The 17,064-nt window shown below is 49.1% G+C and overlaps 6 protein-coding genes across 6 annotated transcripts; 4 read left to right on the plus strand and 2 right to left on the minus strand.

Annotated features, from left to right (window-relative positions):
* Window positions 1-121: 121 nt before the first annotated feature.
* TRV_00684 (uncharacterized protein) lies at window positions 122-1,636 on the plus strand (the record flags this gene model as incomplete). Its single annotated transcript, XM_003025112.1, has 1 exon — window positions 122-1,636. The coding sequence occupies one exon, from the start codon at window positions 122-124 to the stop codon at window positions 1,634-1,636; it is 1,515 nt and encodes a 504-aa protein (XP_003025158.1).
* A 2,490-nt stretch (window positions 1,637-4,126) lies between these two features.
* TRV_00685 (uncharacterized protein) lies at window positions 4,127-4,597 on the plus strand (the record flags this gene model as incomplete). The annotated part of the gene is made up of 2 exons (XM_003025113.1): window positions 4,127-4,183; window positions 4,265-4,597. The coding sequence occupies 2 exons, from the start codon at window positions 4,127-4,129 to the stop codon at window positions 4,595-4,597; spliced, it is 390 nt and encodes a 129-aa protein (XP_003025159.1).
* A 1,717-nt stretch (window positions 4,598-6,314) lies between these two features.
* On the plus strand, window positions 6,315-7,710 carry TRV_00686 (uncharacterized protein; the record flags this gene model as incomplete). The annotated part of the gene is made up of 3 exons (XM_003025114.1): window positions 6,315-6,439; window positions 6,614-7,061; window positions 7,120-7,710. The coding sequence occupies 3 exons, from the start codon at window positions 6,315-6,317 to the stop codon at window positions 7,708-7,710; spliced, it is 1,164 nt and encodes a 387-aa protein (XP_003025160.1).
* A 258-nt stretch (window positions 7,711-7,968) lies between these two features.
* TRV_00687 (uncharacterized protein) lies at window positions 7,969-9,173 on the minus strand (the record flags this gene model as incomplete). Its single annotated transcript, XM_003025115.1, has 2 exons — window positions 7,969-8,900; window positions 9,038-9,173. The coding sequence occupies 2 exons, from the start codon at window positions 9,171-9,173 to the stop codon at window positions 7,969-7,971; spliced, it is 1,068 nt and encodes a 355-aa protein (XP_003025161.1).
* A 668-nt stretch (window positions 9,174-9,841) lies between these two features.
* Window positions 9,842-13,428, plus strand: TRV_00688 (uncharacterized protein; the record flags this gene model as incomplete). The annotated part of the gene is made up of 3 exons (XM_003025116.1): window positions 9,842-10,277; window positions 10,343-11,994; window positions 12,052-13,428. The coding sequence occupies 3 exons, from the start codon at window positions 9,842-9,844 to the stop codon at window positions 13,426-13,428; spliced, it is 3,465 nt and encodes a 1,154-aa protein (XP_003025162.1).
* Window positions 13,429-15,215: 1,787 nt separating this feature from the next.
* TRV_00689 (uncharacterized protein) lies at window positions 15,216-16,914 on the minus strand (the record flags this gene model as incomplete). The annotated part of the gene is made up of 2 exons (XM_003025117.1): window positions 15,216-16,208; window positions 16,294-16,914. Coding segments are annotated over 2 exons (1,614 nt in total), but the record flags the coding sequence as incomplete, so codon positions are not given.
* Between the last annotated feature and the right edge of the window lie 150 nt (window positions 16,915-17,064).

A 17,064-nucleotide genomic window follows, 5' to 3' on the forward strand; every position in this document is an offset into this window, starting at 1 on the left:
GAAAAGGAAAAAAAGGGGGGACGAGACGGGACTGCGTTGAAGGGCGATGGCTTCCGCTGCTGGCTGGCATCTCAACATCGACTCCTACTAAACGCTACTCCAGTGTGCCCACCGTGGAACCATGGAAGAGCCAGAACTCTCACAGTCCTCGCAGCCATGCTTCGACAGCCCGCGGCAGCGACAGCGAGCATCGCTTCCTCCCAGGCCAAATGGAGCTTCTCGACATGCAAAGAGGCTCACGCTCAATTTCCCCATCAATATCCCGCCTGAGCTGGTACAGCAGGGACCTCGCTCAGCGAAAGACTCGCCCTCGGCGAAACACACGCACTCAGAATCATCACCTACCATGCCGGCTTCCCATCGAGCTTCGCCCTCGGTTTCTGCGTTGACCGAACCGCCAGATGAAGGGTACGGGTTCCTCACGGCTCTCGCTGCCCAGGAACGCAAGGTGCTGGAGCTCAAGGAGGAGCTGCACAGGGCCGAGTTGGAGCTCGCCACCCTGAAGAAACGGTGGGAGCAGAATGAAAAGGGCCGGAAGATCAACCAGGCCGTCTATCGGGCCGAAGCAATGAAGCCGTTGAGGCAGCAGACACCGGTGGAAGGAAGTCCGCCGCTTACAGGGACGGGAGCTACTCAGTCGCCGGTCGACAGTGATGCACCCGGGTTGAAGAGACGTAGCCGAGAATTGGACAGACGTCACAGCTTGAGGCAGTCAATATCGCATTCACCGCATTCACCGCATTCACCAGCTCCAGGCCAGCTGTCCAGAGCAAGAACGGTGTTCGAAGGCTCCCGGCATACTCGGACTCTGTCTCTTCTCTCCGCAAGAGACGACTACAACAGCTCTCCCTTCTCCCCCCAATCAGCCGATTCAAAAAGCGCACGACCTTCTGGCTATCCCAGATCTGCGACTCTCCCTTCCGTCGATAGAGAATCAAACGGCAGTAAGCCGCTCATCTTGTCCCCCGCGAAACAGAAATCAGTACAGGATAAAGGATTATGGCGAAGGTCTCTCCCGCCAATACCGCAAGACCCAACCACAGAGGCACTCATGCGAACAGGAAAGCAGACGGCTACGGACTTCAAAGACGGACTGTGGACGTTTCTGGAAGATATCCGTCAGGCTACAGTAGGAGAGGAGGGTATCAATGCAACCCAATCTCGTACATCGCAGGCTTATCAGCGCCAGGACCATCTTATCAACAGATCAGGTGCGGGGACAGTAAACTCCAAACCACATTCAGCAGCAGCTCCTTCGAGAACTGGCAGATCTGCATCTATCAAGCCCACTACCGCCGCCAAGCAAAATAAACGTGCAGCGGCTTCAGAAACCGACTTCTGGGAGGAATTTGGCGTCACCGCTCCAAATAAGACACAGTCAAACAAGGCTACCAATCGGAATCGCAACAAGCCAAATAATAATCCGAGCAATCAGACTAGTTTGCTAGACATCGACGACAATTGGGATATCTGGGATAGCCCCCAGCCCAAGACACACACCCCATCCTCGAGCAGCTCGACATTCCCATCCAAAAGAGACCAGTCGCCCTCGACAAACGCTAGCAGCCCACGGACCAGTGCAAGGTCAGCATACATACAGCGCCCTCCCCCCATCCTTCTATCCACCCGCAGCTAACGCTTGCTTGTGAATTAGCGTGATGGACTACAAAGATCTGGATGTTGAGACCTTCAGCAACCCCGAGCATCCAGGCGGCATCCCGTGGCCTGCCATAACCAAATCGACCCCTTCCAACCTGACACGCACAGCCTCTACCTTGATGGCTGAGTGGGAACGAAGCCTCTCACCGTGTCATTCAGACAGTGTAAAGAAAGGATCCAAAGACGACTAGATCCCTCTCTCTCACACACACACACAATCCTGATATATATCACTTTTCATTTACAACTCCCTTACCACCAAAGAAAAACTCCACGACATGACGACCATGATTGAATCATTATATATAAAAAAGATCGAATATGGGAACGCATTCTCTGTTTATTGCGCATCAACAGGAGAAGCCCTGCCATGTCTGGAAATTTATACACGAATTTATGGATCTGATATGTTGGCGTTTATCTTGATCGTATTGACAAACTGTTCCTTTTACCTACTCTGATTTCTTCGTTCTTAAACCAATTGGCCGGGTTTTGAGTCTTCTTGCTGCTCTCTATTCTCTTGTATATCGATTATTACCTTGCTTCTCTGAGCCTTGTTATTGATTTGGAGGTCTTTTAAATTAATATTCTTAACGATTTCACTGCTGAATAAATATGAAACCCAGATTGGCTTAATGGGCCCTTAGGCCAATGCAATTGTGATTAATTAACCGCCCAGCCAGTACTGTACTTTTTGCTTGAAACGCCACCCTATTCTACAAAGAGCATTATACACCCTGTAATTATCACTTTAGCACAATGTCTGTTACAACGAGGAGAATGAGCCGAGGACAGGAACAGGAGGGACAGAGCATTCAATGATGAGGTTTAGCAAAGTAGCTGGCAGTTAGGTGAAAAGGTAGGATTGGGAAAATCGGGACAAGACAAAGTATTCTGTTTCCGGCTTTCTGATAGCCGCGTCAGGGGCCCATCAGGACATATGGCAAAGTGAATGGCGGGTGGAGTGACTGCCTGCAGCTAATATTCATCAAAGCAGGCGGTCACTTCGGGTAGTCACTTCACGTAGTGATACAAGCAGTATAAACAGTCGGTAAAAGGAGGAGCGGAATACAATTTGGGGTATAGACCAAGAAGGCGTGCTACGGGGCGCAATCATAAACGCAAGAAAGTTAGGCTTAGATACCCAACCAAGGTTATTCAGGGTATTAAGGGAGAGTCACTAGATGCAATATACGCAAATTGGAAATCCTGCCAGAGCGGCTTGAACAAGGCCAGAGGAACATCTCTTACGGGAAGTGGGCTGAAGTGGAGGTGGCAAGGACGGGGTCACCATGTACACATAGTACGATACGGAATATTTTGAACAAGTTCATCCTGCATAACTATCACTAGTGTGGTTTCGAGGGGAGGGTTTCAACTCTAGGTTGAATGGATGTTACCTCGCATAAGTCGATTGCCGAAATACTACCTACCTATCTTTCCCATCTAGTTGTGACACGTAAAGCCCTTCGGTTAGAGTTATGCCTGTGATCGTGGTTAAGCCGAACATTGACAGAGTGCTGCTAAGACGTAGAGAACTACCCAGGTCTCTTCCAACCAACAGGCAGGGCTCCCCTAATCCCAAGCCTTTACCCCTTTTCAAAAAGCGCTGGCTTAGGAGCTGCAAAACGGGTAACTTGTTAGATGTAACAAGAGGCCTTTATCCCGGGGAGAGGAGGGATCTACATCATAAAAAAAGGTGATATTTTGGCCATCCATCTTGTATAGACCTCCAATTTGTGCATCCTCCGAAGCTCTTCTAAGCAGAAGGCTTGAAATTACATATACAAATATACATCGTGACTCTACTTTCTATTGGCTGTTGCCTTGTATGTTGCGTAATATTGTGTATGTTGATGACTAAGCTGATTTTTGCAATTACGCTTAACCTAAGAGGGAAATTATCCCATTAGTCATCAGCTTTAGCTCACATGACACGGTTATAGTATATTGAGATCCCTTATGTCAGCAAACTTCCGAGCTGTTTTTCCGTTGACAATAATTTTTTTTTTTACGAGGATTTGATATTGCAAGCTCTGAAGGTGAGAGCCGTTGATGCTTTAATGCTTTCATCCAACTCCTGAATATTGTCCTATTTGTTAATTTGCCTCGCTGTAATAGTTTGTCTTCCTGGTACTCTTGATTTGGCCGGAAAGTCAACTCCAACAGGCAGTACAGCTTAGCCCGGCAATAGAAACCCACCAGCCCCAAACCCCAAGGCCGAGATATAGCTATACACGATGAGTTTGCCAGGCGCAAGCGGTTCGGGGATAACCCCCGGCTTCACCAGTGCGGGGTTGCCTCCATCAACGACGGGACTAAATGAACAGGAACAGGCTATGGTTAAGATGGTGAGTTACCCTGATGGTGACGACCTTGGGCATGAGTTCAGGCGGAGATGCTGATATGTTGTTTCTTCGGGAGACAGATGACCAGCGCAATGGAGTCGTGTCCAGTTAAAACAGTAATGGCGGGAGGAATGGGATTTGCACTGGGAGGTGCCTTCGGCTTGTTCATGAGCAGTGTATGTTTCTATCCCCCCCTTTTTTCCTCTTCCCGACATCCTCGGTTCAATGGCTTATCTTGAGACTTTTCACCTTGATAGATGTCATACGATACACCTCTCACCCCCCAGGGACAACAAATCTCCTCTCTGCCGGTGCGCGAGCAACTTCGACGGGGTTTCAAGGACATGGGATCTCGATCGTATAGCAGCGCGAAGAACTTTATGGTTGTCGGTGCTCTTTTCAGCGGAACAGAATGCTGCATCGAAGGACTCCGGGCTAAAAACGACCTTACTAACGGTATTGCCGCCGGATGCATCACTGGTGGAATACTCGGCGCCAAAGCAGGTCCTCAGGCGGCTCTCCTGGGATGCGCTGGATTCGCGGCGTTTAGTGCGGCCATCGACGCGTACATGCGACAACCATCTGATTAATCTGGCTTTACCTCCTTTTCTTCACACGGGAGACGATACTCTCAGGCCGTTGATGTCTCAGACGATAAAAGAACTGCCTGAAAAAAGGGGTTCAAAAGACCCGGCCGAGTCTCCCTTTTTTTCTGACAGACTCCCTTCTCATTTCCACCACTTGATGTTGATTGAAAAAGCTGTACGATTTATAGAGGTTTGTGCGGGTGCTATTTGGCGGACTATTACAACATACAACTACCGGCGTATTACGGAGTACTTGGCGTTTATTTTGCACGGATGGGGGTCTAGGTTCCTTGGATAGACGGGTGGTCATGGCCCTTGGCATGCATACGGGAGTCTGTTGCTGTGTTTGGTCCCCAGGTTGCTTGAAGAGACGACGCTCTGGGCTGCTCCCAGCTCCCAAGGATCATGTTCTTGCCGAGCTTCAGCCAGGCTCCGTATGGCGTCCGGTTCACAAAAACACAAAACGATGGACAGGTCGATCCGCGGTCAACTCGGGCTGGCTGAACTCTGATACTATTTCATTAATGACTGGCTAGCGGTGGACACTCACCCCCAACAGCTTCTTGTCCCTTTATACGTACGCAGCGAGACCGAACGACCAGTCGACTCAACACCGGCAGAGGCAGAGAAGATCTAGATATATGTAACCTAAGATGGTGTTACAGCTGTACAACTACTTTATACTAGTGCGAGACATAATGAGTATATATATATATATATATGCATTCAGTCCACGGACAACTTCCACACCCAAACTTCAGCATCTCAACCTTGCAAGCGACGCCGGACAAATCAGGGCAAGCAGCCAAACAGGCCATGTACTCATCTTTCGGCAACTTTCTTGCAAAAAAGAACTACAAAGAAAGCGAGCCATCCCGTTCGCTATCGGCCGGCAGGGATGTCTTGATGTTATTCTGGACCCTTGGCGGTGCTGTTGACGCAAACATACGTCACACTAGGCCAGTTCAGATAGCCATCGTCGAGCCAGTGGCGCATCGCCAGTCTCCAAGCAGACAAACACAGGATCTCCGTGTGCTAGGGAAACGCTGTGCAATTCGTGCGGATTTTGATTCCCACTCTGCGATGGAGCTCGGTTGCGCTCACTTCTGGGGCCTCCGCAGCTTCCGCTTCACCTTGCGAGATTCCAGTGCGGAGTCTAGAGTGATATCACGGAGTATTACGGGTGCAAGCAGAGATCGCAAACCGCTCAGTTTCCAGACCAAAAAAGGAGAACAGCAGTCGGGCCCGGACAGCATCTAGCTAAGATAGCCTCATTCTGTCCCTTTTCCACCGTTCCGCTGATCATCCATGCGCCCATGCCTTAGGGGGGCAAACCCAACAGCGTCTGCAAGCCCAGGAGGGTGGAAAGCAGGGCCGTCGAAAATTTAGTAATATCTAGCTCTTATAGACCGGGAAAATCCCTTGGCTGGTCTAGATAGTTACACGGTCTGATCATCCGGAAGCACACAAGGTAACTAAAGAAAAATATATATGGATAGCCCATATCCGCCCTGAGCTTGTGAACGGTGGTGAGAAAGGTGCGAGCAAGCTCGGTGACCTGTGAAGAGACTGACCATCATGTTGCAACCGGGTTTGAGGACAGCGTTCAGGTCCCTGTTGAGCTTCATCAGGGACCTCTTCTCCAGAGGACCGTTCGCCTTTATTGTGAAACGCATCCGGGCATATCTGGCCATGGATAAGGTACGCTGCCAACCATCTGATGGCCGTCATCCCTGTGCTACGTGCTGACTTCTTCTTGTCGGATAATCAGTCTTCACATTCCTCACCGCTAGGACTGACTGAGATCATAAATCGAGAGCCGCCGGTCAAAGAGCTTGTGTCTAGGTATGCACTATTGTTTTGATATACTTCTGTTGGCGGTGTTTTGCAGGATATACCATGCAAACCCCTGCTCAGTGCTTGTCGCTCGTATTCCCCTCCCCCATGCAACAGGGTATATGATTGGCGACTTTATTCTCCGGAGATCAGGCAGCTAACCGCTAGTTAAATCCACAACAGCTTCCTAACGACGAAAGGTGCCTACCATCGAAACCACAGTGTCATTCCACAGCTAGACGGGACAAGGCATTTCATCACCGTTGATGGTGAAGTCGACAAGCCGTTCACGCTCTCTGTATCACAACTCCGAAATGATTTTGAACAACATGAAGTCATTTGTGCAATGCAATGCGCAGGGAATAGGCGCCATACTATGCGAACGAAGCTGAAAGAAGTACATGGCGTTGACTGGACCGATGGAGCTGTCATGAACTGCAAGTGGAAGGGCCCGCGACTCAGAGACGTTTTGATGAAAGCACAACTCAAGGACAAGGACCCGGAAAACAGCTTATTGCATGTCGCTTTCGCCTGCTTTCAAGCATCCTGTGAGGATGACGACTATTACGGTGTGAGCATTGAGTTGTGGAGAGCCATGAAGATGAGCGAAGAAGTTATTTTGGCCCTCGATGTATGAGGAACCGCCCATTGTCAACCCCCGGTAGCTCTTTTGACTGACTGTTCTTTAGATGAACGACGAGACCCTGCTACCCGAGTATGGCTTCCCCGTCCGAGTAGTGGTACCAGGAGTTGCCGGAGCAAGATGGGTGAAATGGCTCGATCGAATAACGGTACAAGGAGATGAATCTCCCAATTTTTACCAGCAGCATGATTACAAAGTCCTCCCTCCAGAGGCTACTACGTGGGAAATCGCAGAGAATTACTGGAGTACCGTCCCCTCAATCCAAGAAATGCCCGTGAACTCAGTTGTTGCCTGCCCAGATGACGGAGAAACCGTCAAATTATCTTCCGACGGCTGTATCGAGGTTAAAGGATACGCTGTCCCCACTGGTAGCCAAGGACCGGTTGTTCGGGTGGAAGTCTCGGCGGATGGCGGAGAGAGCTGGGTTGATGCCGAACTACAAGACGACAAGCCGCAATCCAAATGGACCTGGACTTTATGGAAAGCCAGGGTCAAGGCTGAAAAGGGGGAAGACAAAACAATATACAGTCGCGCCACTGATGCAGCAGGAAACACACAACCAGAATTTTCGCAATGGAATATTCGCGGCGTAACATACAACGGCTACGGTGCATCCTGGAATGTCAACATTGTTTAAAGTGGCGGGAGTTAAATTTCTTTCTTCGTGCTTGTTGAGCAAGCGAACTCTCTTTTCTTTTCTAACGAGTGGTTTCTCCAAAAGGTAGCGTTGGTGGGTTTTATGACTTAGCTCTGTTTAATGTTGATGTCAAGCTCATATCCGGGACCATGGGGCTGCCCATTAATCCCCTTTTATTCAATAGTACATAATGATGATCTATATTGCTTAACGCCGCTATCAAGTACACATATTATCATGCTTGTGTAATATATCAAATCACGGCAGCACTATATACTTTTCCAAATGTCGGGGTATAGCGCCTCGAAGATTTTTGCTCTTCAACCACTTATCAGAGAACAATCGGTCCGCATATCGATAGGCACCATCACACAGCATAGTGACGACAGTATGTCCCTTTCCGAGCTTCTCCGCAACCTCCTTTGCAGCAACAACATTGAGAGCAGAGCTGGCACCCAAGTATAGGCCTTCTTCATCAAGACAGCGGTACACCATCTCAATACTCTTCTCGTCACTGATGTTGAGTGCTCCGTCAACCAGACCGATATCAGGTTGCAAGTTATCTGTTACACGGCCCTGACCGATGCCTTCCGTGATACTGCTACCAGTACGCTCTATGAGAGTGCCTCCACTTGTAATGTAGCTGTATAGCACACTTCCTGGAGGATCGGCGAGGAAGGACTTCACCTTGCCGTCACTAACAGTCTTCAAATACCTAGTAACTCCCGCCAGAGTACCACCGGTACCCGTAGCGCAAGTAAAAGCATCGACTTTCCCTTCCGTCTGCGCCCAGATTTCAGGACCGGTGGTTTCAATATGGGCTCTCCGGTTAGCGATATTATCGAACTGGTTAGTCCAAACGGCGTTTTCAAGAGATTCAGCGTGTCTTCGGGCCTGGTGGTTGTAGTTCTCTGGGTTGTCGAATGCAACAGCAGGTACGGGGTAGACTTCTGCGCCCAGAAGTCTTAACAGGTCGATTTTGCCTTGGGACTGCGTGTTTGGCATGTAGATGACTAGCTTGTACCCCCTTGATCGACAGACATGGGCCAGGCCGATTCCGGTATTTCCTGCCGTTCCTTCAACAACAGTGCCACCTGGTTTAAGTAGTCCTCGCTCTTCGGCGTCTTTGACCACGAACAATGCAGCCCTGTCCTTGACGCTTCCGCCGGGGTTTTGGAACTCGGCTTTTCCTAGGACGTTACAGCCGGTTTGTTCGGAGAGGCGATTGAGGCGAATCAATGGGGTATTCCCGATCGCTGAGACCCATATTCATTAGTTCTGGGTGCAAAAAAACAATCCAAAAAAGTACACGATCCCATTCACTTACCTCCAGTCAGGCCCTTCACCACACCCTGCGCCTTGGAGACCCCGACGCCATAGGTGTTCCTTGCTTCCATCTGAGCGGCTGTCTCGGCTGCCCTCAGGGCCGTAGAGGTGAACGTCCGGACCCCCTTTCTAAACATGATGACTAGGTAATATATAAATATGTTATTAAATGGTAGAAGAGGTTGTCAATTGAGAGAGAGAAAAGCCGAGCGGTCATTCTCATCTTCGGGAGTTAACGGCGGAGGAGAACCGTAGTTTAGTTCCGATTAGTCAGAAGTAACCATACAGTTATGGCGTGATTAGTTCGTCAAGCACATAGACAGCGAAATACCAACGTTTTCTTAGACAGATATCAATGCAATGTAAATAAAACCGGGGCATTAATTTGAGGCTCTAGTTTATCCTCGATGCAAACCTGCGAGGGAAGTCTGTGTTTCCATATTGGGCAACACCGCGGCACTCGGATGTACACTCCGAAAGTGGACTAGCGTTACCGCGCTTATCTTATCGCGTGTTTGTTTATTTCATCCCGAAGAGGAAAAACTGACAACCAAAAAGACAGGAAGCGAGCAGGAAGAAACATGTTTTAACCGAAATATCGATATTGATGCCGACATCCGCCGGAGCTCACTTGGATTCTACTTCACTATAACTACCGGCAAGGCGTGACTTGCCCCGACACCTCCCTCACGCACTCCACGTCTGCCCCTCGCCGTCGTCCACAATCTTGAAATAGACCATAGCACTTGCGCACTCTTTATCCGACACTCAATTGTATATCTCCGCGCAATAGGCGTAAATTACGATGCCCGGGCGTTCCTCTTCCACTCGCGCATCGTCAGCTGCGTCCACACGCAAGTCATCCGTACCACCAAGCGCACCTACTGTTTATATCCCAGAGGAGCCGGCCTTACCCACAACCTCTGCGTCTCTTCGGTCAAATGTCGTCGAAATATTTGCGGATGCGCAGCGCGCAATCACAGGGCATAGGAAACTTGCTATTAAATTGAGAAAAATTCAGGAAGTTTGCTGTGGACTCCGGGTAGCTAAAGTGGACGGGAAAAAAGGCTCCCGCCTCAGCGAAATTCCTGACCTAGCCGGCGGCGGGCTTCCAGAAAAGGAGCTAAACATTGAGATTTGCCGATGTTTGATTCGAGTAGTCCCGGTAAAGAAAGCAGAAGGCGCAGCCGATAGGGTTATCAAGTTTCTTGGAACATTCTTGAAAGCTGCCACTGATAAAGGTAAGTGTATAAATTTGTTGACTGAGTTGAACAAATTGAACATGGAAATTGACTTAACTGCTCAGATCTTGAGATTTATTCTGACGATGATTCTGATGAGACGCGCGGACTACCGGAGACCCCTTCTTCGCGGCTTACATTCACGATTGTGTCCACACTCATCCCACTACTTGCCGCCAAGGATAAGACGGTTAGATACAGGACGACCCAGATCATCTCGCACATAGTGAATTCATTAGATTCCATTGATGATGAGCTATATAACTTGATACGCCAAGGACTTGTCAAAAGAATCAGAGATAAAGAGCCTACTGTTCGTGTACAAGCAGTTATGGGACTCGGCAGACTAGCAGGGAATGATGAGGAGGATGAGGAAGGAAACAATGGAGACAGCCCCTCAGCTCTGTTGGAGAAGCTACTTGATGTGCTTCAAAATGATACCAGCGCTGAAGTACGGCGTACACTTCTACTAAACCTTCCGCTTACCCCGTCAACCTTGCCCTTCCTCCTTGAAAGAGCTCGAGATGTTGATGGCCCAACTAGACGAGCTCTGTATACCAGGTTACTACCCACGCTTGGTGATTTCCGCCACCTGTCTCTCTCTATGCGAGAGAAGTTACTGCGCTGGGGTATGCGTGATCGTGATGATAGTGTCAGAAAGGCGGCTGGACGGCTATTCTATGACCGTTGGATTGAAGACTGCGCAAGTTCGTATAGAACAGAAGAAGAAGAAGAGGGAGACGGAGAGAAGTCTTCATCCCCCACAATTGCCGCTCTCACTGAGCTTTTGGAGCGCATTGATGTGGTGAACTCAGGGGTAGACAATGGAATTGCTCATGAAGCCATGAAGAATTTCTGGGAAGGAAGGCCTGATTACCGTGATTCGGTTACTTTTGATCAACAATTCTGGGAGACCTTGACGGCTGAGTCTGCATTTATGGCCCGAAGTTTCAATTCTTTCTGCAGACAGGAGGGCAACGGGAAACTCGAGGACCTAGCTGATGAAAAAATACCCGAAGTCACAGCCATGGCATTTTATCTGCACAAGTACACAAATGTTCTTCTTACTCGATTGAACAATCCCGAGGAGGCAGAGGGAGGAGAAGAGCAGACCATGGAATACGAATTCATAGTTGAACAGCTGCTCTACATCTGTCTCACACTTGACTACAGTGACGAGGTTGGGCGAAGGAAAATGTTTTCTCTACTTCGAGAGACTTTAGCTGTTCCTAACTTACCTGAAGAGATTACAAAACTTACAGTCGAGGTTCTACGCTGCGTTTGCAGTCCCAATGCTGCTGGGGAGGGCGAATTCTGCAGTGTAGTCCTTGAAGCTGTAGCCGAAGTCCACGACACAATTGTTTCGGAAGACAGTTTTGTCTCAGCTAAATCAGAGATTAGCGAAGACAGTAACCAGCCGGCCCAAAAGGATAAACGCAAAAGCGGTGCGGGACGAGGCGACGATGAAGATGAAGACAGCGAGGTGCCTTTTAACAAGGAAGAGGCCAAGGCTAAAGTTCTCAAGGAAATCGTGGTTAACATGAAGTGCCTCTACATTGCACAGTGCATGCTTCAAAATGTGGAGGGAAATCTTCAAGACAACGTGCACCTTGTGACGATGTTGAATAACCTAGTTGTGCCTGCCGTTCGAAGTCATGAAGCTCCTATTCGTGAAAGAGGACTTGAATGCTTAGGGTTATGCTGTTTGTTAGATAAGGTACGTAAATCATACCCCACGCTGCTTGCTTATATCCTGATTCTAACATTTGAGTAGTCCCTAGCAGAGGAAAACCTGGGATTGTTTATCCACTGCTATACCAAGGGTCATGAGTCGCTCCAAGAAATGGCGCTCAGGATTCTGTCGGATATAGTCACAACTCATAACTCGTTACTTGCGCCAGTTGCTTCCGCAAATGACCCCAACACCGTAACTCCTCCACCATTCCAAAAACCACTATTGAAGGCCTTCGCAAAAGCCCTGAAGACATCCAACCTACCTCATGCTCAAAGTGCAGCCGTCATTGCATTGAGCAAGATGCTCCTCACGGATGCTCTCTCCCCTTCCAGCCCATCAATTCCTCCCTCCATCAAGGAGTTTAATGATAATTCCGTTGCAACCCTCCTGCAAGCTCTTCTCCTTGCATTCTTCAACCCAAGGACGAGAGACAACCTCACTCTCAGGCAAGCCTTAACATATTTCTTCCCTGTCTACTGCCATTCGCATATCGCAAATGCCCAGCATATGCGAAAGATTGCAGTTCCGGCAATCCGCACCGTCCTCGCAGCTGTGGATGATTTTTATGCACTTGAGGCAGAGGAGGATAGTGATGGTGAAATAGATGGAAGTGTCGGTGAAAAAGAGACGAAGGTACTCATGTCGGGTGTCGTTGGAATGTTGACCGAGTGGACCGATGATCGTCGCATTATCGGCCTAGGTGGTGGAGGAGACCCATTGGCCCCAGCGAGCCTGTCGAATAACTCGACACTCCGGCCGAGCGAAAGCCTTCACTTAGCTCTCGCTAAGGATATCCTACAACGAGTTCTGGGTGTTGGGGGCTTCGCTACTGCACCGCGAGAGGAAAGGAAATACTTGCTTTCGATGTTAAGCAAGCTACACTTGCCCACTCCCGCTCCAATGCCCTCATCAAGAGCCAGTTCTCGTGTTCCAGAGGGAGCTCCAGATGAAAGGGAAAGTTTGAGATCCAGCATCAGGACTGACAATATGACTTCCCAGCTCCAAGAGGATGATGATGAGCTGCCTCTCCAGGTTAAAGACCTTCTAGATCAAGCTATTTCAGCTGGTGTTGCTAGTGATGCGTCAAGCCGAAATGCACTTGTGAAAGCAAAGAACTCTATCCTCAAGTTGCTTGCTGGTATTATCAAGCCTTCAGATATGGATTCCAGCACCATGTCCGCACGGCCTGGCAGACGAGAGAGAGTCCGTGTCAAGGATGAGCCAATTGAGGAAGAAGATGAAAATGAAGTGACTGTAATGTCACAGGCGAGCAGGGCCAGTTCAGTGGCAACAAGTAATATCAGCCGCATTGAGGAGGAAGATGAAGGCGAGGAGACGGAGACGGAAAAGAGACGATCATCAGCTCGAAGGTCAGAAAGTGTGGCCAGTACTGCTGAGGGTGATGATACAGAGTAATTGATATCCAATTTTAACTATCTCGATTTCTCTGTTTACATTGGTCTACCTGTACAGTTTCTTTTTATGTTGAATGATATATCACCTATGATCTAATATTTATATACTGACATTTAAATGGGGAATAGAGCCAAACCCAGGCAATATACGTAACACGAGATATTCGTAGCATACATACATGGAGGCGTTCGTATGAAACTTTCAGGACAATGTAGAATTAACTACAATGGAGAAGTTATAAAGGCAGGTTTACACTAGTAAAACAGAAGGCAATTTTTGAGAAGAGATAGATAGTAGAAGGCCGGATATAGGAATTCAATTAAAAGAAAAAGAGAAGCAAAGGAGAAAAGAAAATAAAACAGACGAGAAGGAAATTCCTCCAAGCCGCACTCCAATGATAAAAGACAACCCACATGCCATCCCAAAAAAGAGCCAACCCATTTCCAACTGATGGCCAAAGGAAAACACTCCATCCTGCAACCAAAACTACCCTTGCATTGTCCGTTCATGGGGCAACCCTCCAAAGCTTGAGAGATGGAATCAACACAGTAACAGTAACGTATTAAAGGGGACTGAACAAAAATATATGGTGATGGGCGAGAGAAAAGGGTACAGGCCAAGAAAAGAGAATAAGGTAGGGGTAACAATGGAATAGCAAGGGGGCAGGCAGTGATATGGTAGGTAGGTGGGCCGGCAAGGCAAAGAAAAAGGTAGCGATCAATGTAGAAAAGGAGGAATAAGGAAGAAGAGAAGAAAACATTTTCCTGGCATGAAGGGAACAGAACAGGCATGCCGCATGCCATGTATAAGGTAAAAATACTCCCGACTCTCCCGCTTTGCTCGTTTTCTCTTCCCGTCCGCTGTATTCCGACCTTCCCCCGTTTCCCAAGACTCAGTCAAATTCTTTTCAAGGTAAGAAAAAAAAAAAAAAAATAGCACGGAGGAGAAATAAAGTAAGATAGAAAATAAAAAGAATTAACAAGATAACCAATGTCCTCCCACTGGGAAAAAAATTTTTGTGTGTCAAGGAGAGGAACAAAATACCCGTCTTTCTGTAACCCGTTTCCAATTTCCTTCCGATGTTTTGGATGCCGCTCTTTTGCTTTTTGATTTTGCTTCGCTGGTGTAATTATTTTTTTTGTATCGTTTTCGGTGTGATTTTGACTGTAGTTGTGTCCAAAAGAAGAGTGTGCTTTGGTATATTCTCTTTCGCTCAAAATGCCATAAGAAAAGCAGAAGCATCCGTCCAACATCCCACACCCCCGCTCCAAGAGACCAAAAAAGAAAGAATAAAACCCAGGAAGAATCAGATCCATGTTCGCACATCGAGCGTTGTTTGGGACCGGTCTATTGAACTGCTTTTTATATTATTCCGGAAAAACCGACTGAAAGATCATATGAGGTCAGTCGGAAGTTTAGTGGTATGGTGGTTTTCTGGCCCAGGTTGAAGCGGTTAACTTCTTGTAATTGACCGGAAGATGTTGCGAGCGGTGAAAGAATCTTCGGCTGGGATGAAGATAAAATGGTAGGAGACCGAGGCCGTCACTAAAATGGGACTGAAACAAAAACAATGCATGGGTTTGGGAGAGACTGCACATATAAGAAACGGGAAAGAAAGAAACGAAGAAATAAGGGCCAACTCCTTCAGAGATAGACTGAGAAGGAGTTCTAATGGGACAATCTTGGGGTCTTAGGCCTGTATAAAAGAAAATTTGGTGTCGTATAGGATTGCAGTGGTGTAGTCAGGCTATCCACAACAGTCCAGCGAAGGCGGATTCGTTCCGGGTTTATGCGGGAGACTTGTTGGCAGATGCGCCGTTTCTGCGTCCATGGGGCTCATCTCCGACGGTCAGGCCTCCAAGACCAGTTGAAAGGAACGCAAAGGGATCAGATGCTCCGTCACCGCTGTAGAATCCGCCGCCATTGGAAGTACCAACGGGCTGAGGGGTATGGTCGGCAGCTGTGAACGCAGCCTGGGTTGCAGGATTGCCGAAGGAGGCAACGGACTGAGAGGCGCTAGTAGAGCCATAACCGCCATGGTTCATTTGGCCCATGGGTGGTGGGTAAGGTCCTGGGGCATTGGCAATACCGGATGGAAGGGAGTAGGTGCTGGGTGGACCGCCAAACTGCTGACCAAAGCCGCCGAAATTACCGCCGCTAGAAGCAAAAGGTCCAGCCCCAGGAGTGTTTGCCATGGAAGGAGGACCTCCCATGCCGAAACCAGACTGTGGATCCATGGGAGCTGGGAATGCAGAGTCAGCAACAACTGCGGCACCTGAACGTGGTCCACCGCAGCGAAGACAGTTGATGTTCTTCGCAAAGTTGTGGTAGCCACAGCCATCAGACCCGCATTTCCAGTCTCCAGCACGGAATGGAACAACACCACCATTTCCTCCCATTCCTCTTGAGTGGTGGCCCATACCATGGCCACCATGACCTCCGTGGCCTCCATGGCTGCCGTGGCCGCCGTGACCGCCGTGATGACCCATGTGGTGTGGTGGTGGCATCATGTTAGGTGGTCCATAAGGGTAAGCGTATGGCATTGGGTCTGGGCCAGAGCCAACAGCTGGATACGAACAGCGGAAGCATGCAGTACGACGCTGGAAGTTGGAGAAACCACAGGATGGACACGTCCAATCGCCAGGACGAGGACGATTCTTGCTAGGCGGGAACGGAGCCAGGATCTCCGCAGCACGGTCGAGGACACGGCTCGAGGAAGGGGAGACTTCAATTGCCTTGTCGTTCAATGCACGGCCATTCATGCAAAGACTTTCAGCAGCCTACATGTGCGCATGAGCCAATGGTTGGATTATTATAATTATAATTATAATTATTATTGAAATAGGGTAATAAGCACAAACTTACCTCTTCATGGGAAGAGAAGACTGCAAAGCCGGTGCCAGTGGGCTTGTGCTGGTCTGGGGTCCTCAAGGTCCAGAAGGCAATAGGCCGTCCACCGAACTGAGTGTACCAGCTCTCGAGTTCGGACTGTGTGGTATCATGAGGCAAGCCACTCATATGCAAAACCTTACTACGCTCTGCCAAGAACGCACGAACGTCCGCTCTGGCGTCCATGGGGCGGGTCATAATTTCCGGGTGTTCGTGGGGAGGCTGAGACTTGCGGATCAGGCCACGGAGCACTCTGGCAAGTGTAATTACTTCCTCCATTGCACGGCGAGGAGACGCAGGGGCGAGAGCTTGCAGGTGGAAGGGCAGGTTGTGCTTAATGGGTGCGGAGGATTGGACGGGCTCGACCTCGAGGGCGGCACAGATGTTGGCCAGGTCGCTGGGACCAAATGGGAGAGACTCCGGGTGGTGCTGCTGCCATCGTTGATACTCGGTGCGAAGGTCGAAGGTGCGGGAATGCTGCAGATACGGGGGTAGCACGACAGCTTTATCACGGGCCTCCCTAGGCAGCTGCACACGCATGTCCCATGAATCCAGCGTCACAAAGGCGAACTCGAGATTTTTCGACAGGAGATTCTCCTGGGCAAAGGTGTCGAAACGATTGATGGCATCGCGGAAAGTACCTGCGGACCGGACGTGTTCCCACGTAAGAGTAGTCAAGCTCGCTGTAAGTGTTTGCCTGGTTAGCAAAAAAAAAAAAAGTCTCCACGCCAGGTCCGGCGAGTAAAA

The sequence above is a fragment of the Trichophyton verrucosum genome, assembly GCF_000151505.1.
Source record: "Trichophyton verrucosum HKI 0517 chromosome Unknown contig00065_1.f1.exp, whole genome shotgun sequence".
NCBI classification, from domain to species: Eukaryota; Fungi; Ascomycota; class Eurotiomycetes; order Onygenales; family Arthrodermataceae; genus Trichophyton; species Trichophyton verrucosum.